The 1,714-nt window shown below is 38.2% G+C and overlaps 1 protein-coding gene across 2 annotated transcripts; it reads right to left on the reverse strand.

Annotated features, from left to right (window-relative positions):
• Positions 1–407: 407 nt before the first annotated feature.
• LOC111381495 (AT-hook motif nuclear-localized protein 10-like) lies at positions 408–1,618 on the reverse strand. Of its 2 annotated transcripts, none has more exons than XM_023005281.1 (2): positions 1,478–1,618; positions 408–1,066 (listed from the first exon to the last, which is right to left on the reverse strand). In XM_023005281.1, the coding sequence occupies exon 2, from the start codon at positions 1,017–1,019 to the stop codon at positions 423–425; it is 597 nt and encodes a 198-aa protein (XP_022861049.1). In that variant the 5' UTR covers positions 1,020–1,066; positions 1,478–1,618; the 3' UTR covers positions 408–422. The 2 variants fall into 2 exon arrangements, with proteins under 2 accessions (XP_022861049.1, XP_022861051.1); XM_023005283.1 differs by lacking the exon at positions 1,478–1,618 and adding an exon at positions 1,270–1,427.
• Positions 1,619–1,714: the final 96 nt, after the last annotated feature.

A 1,714-nucleotide genomic window follows, 5' to 3' on the forward strand; every position in this document is an offset into this window, starting at 1 on the left:
GTTAATTTTCACCACTATAGCTTCTTTGTGTACATCTGAAACACATAACAATAGGAGGCTGAATATTTTAAAAGCAAAAAGAAAGCAACACACAAAGGGCATACTGGTAATCTCCCCTTCTATAAAATTTTGGAGACCCAAAGTTCCAGCAGACACCCATACCTCAATTTGATTTCATTCACCCATAAATATAGTTTCCCATTTTCTGTATCACTGTATTATAGCCTCAAGAACCACCACCAAAACCTATTTATAGTTTGTTATTACAACTAACATTAAACAAAGAAAGAATAGAAACATGCTTGGTTCTGCTTAAAGTCAAATTTACTTCAAGGGTTACTTATTTTGTCAAATATTCTTATAAGAAACAAAGTTATCCATTACGAATACTTAATTTTTCAATCAAATATTCATCAATTAATTTAATTTAAACCCCATCTATCACATTTATATGTACATATATAACTTCGAAGAAAGAAAGGGACTTTACCCATAGTTTCCTTTTGTTGCTTGTTGCTGGAACCACGAGGTCGTCCTCTGCCCTTCTTGGCAGTTGGCGAGGCCGATCCGCCCAGATGTGGCTGCGGCTGCGGAGGAGTTGTGACGGATGGTGGAGTTGCCATAGACTGTGAGAAAGTCCCACTGATCGGCGGAGGTGGAGAGATGCCGACAGGCCGCTGGCCTGACGTCATAGCCACTGCCATGCTGCCATCGGGGCCGTACTTCCTCGGCCGCCCTCTCTTCCGCTTCTGCTCACCAGAGTTCAAATTCGTGACATTTTTTACTGTGGCCACGCCCGCAGGGACAGGATTGTACGGCTGCGGGGATGATCCTACGGGCCTGTACACCGTAGCACTTCCATCTGTGGTGTACACCATCCGCATAGACTGATCCAACTGCGCCTGCGAAGCCGCCGGGGTCTGTGCTGGTGCCGGTGAATTATGGACGGCGGAAGAAGTGGGTGCTATCATGAATGGCTCCCGACTGGTCATCAGAGTTGTGGCTTCAGCCCCCGACATTTTCTTGCCGGGTGTCTTGAATTACCTTGAATTTTTTTGAAAATTACCTGACAAGAGGACCACGGAACAAAATAAGATCTTCTGCTGAAGAACTAAACCCTACTCACATTTTGAAAGTAATTGAATTCAACTGTCACTCATGACTGCACTGAAACAAAAAATGCACAACTTTGATGAAAAAATCAAATTGAAATTTAGTAATGAGAAATGAGAAATCAAAGAAGTTTGAACAGTAACAGCAAGATTTTACCATTAAATATTCAAATTTGAGCTGAATTTTCCCAATTTGCGAAAGAAATTAGCAAAAAAATAGCTCGAAATCACCTTTAAACAGGAAACCCAGTTTTTCAAAATTTTGATTTTCACAAATTTAAGAATAACAAAATAACCCTAAAATTGAAAAGAAATTTAAGAAAATAGCAGAAAAAAGAGGAAAAAAAAATAAAAAAAAATCTCACAATAAATAGGGAAAATTCTTTGAAGCAGCGAAGAATTACAAAGAATCAGAGATTGGAAATAGATAAAAGCAAATGAAATTTTTTTAGGGTTTTGAGAGAAAGGCTTTTTGTAAAAATAATTGGCATCGTTAATAAAATAAATTTAAGGAAGGAAGTGGCATTTTCGGCAATTACTTCCCACTAATATCTTATGTATGAAGAATATCCTAAAAAGAAGAAGAAAAAAAAAAAAAAAAA

Source organism: Olea europaea, unplaced genomic scaffold (assembly GCF_002742605.1).
Source record: "Olea europaea var. sylvestris unplaced genomic scaffold, O_europaea_v1 scaffold23134, whole genome shotgun sequence".
NCBI classification, from domain to species: domain Eukaryota; kingdom Viridiplantae; phylum Streptophyta; class Magnoliopsida; order Lamiales; family Oleaceae; genus Olea; species Olea europaea.

What these genes read in the sequence shown, in the direction of transcription:
- LOC111381495 (XM_023005281.1), bottom strand. Translation starts at nt 1,019, where the DNA reads ATGTCGGGGGCTGAAGCCACAACTCTGATGACCAGTCGGGAGCCATTC.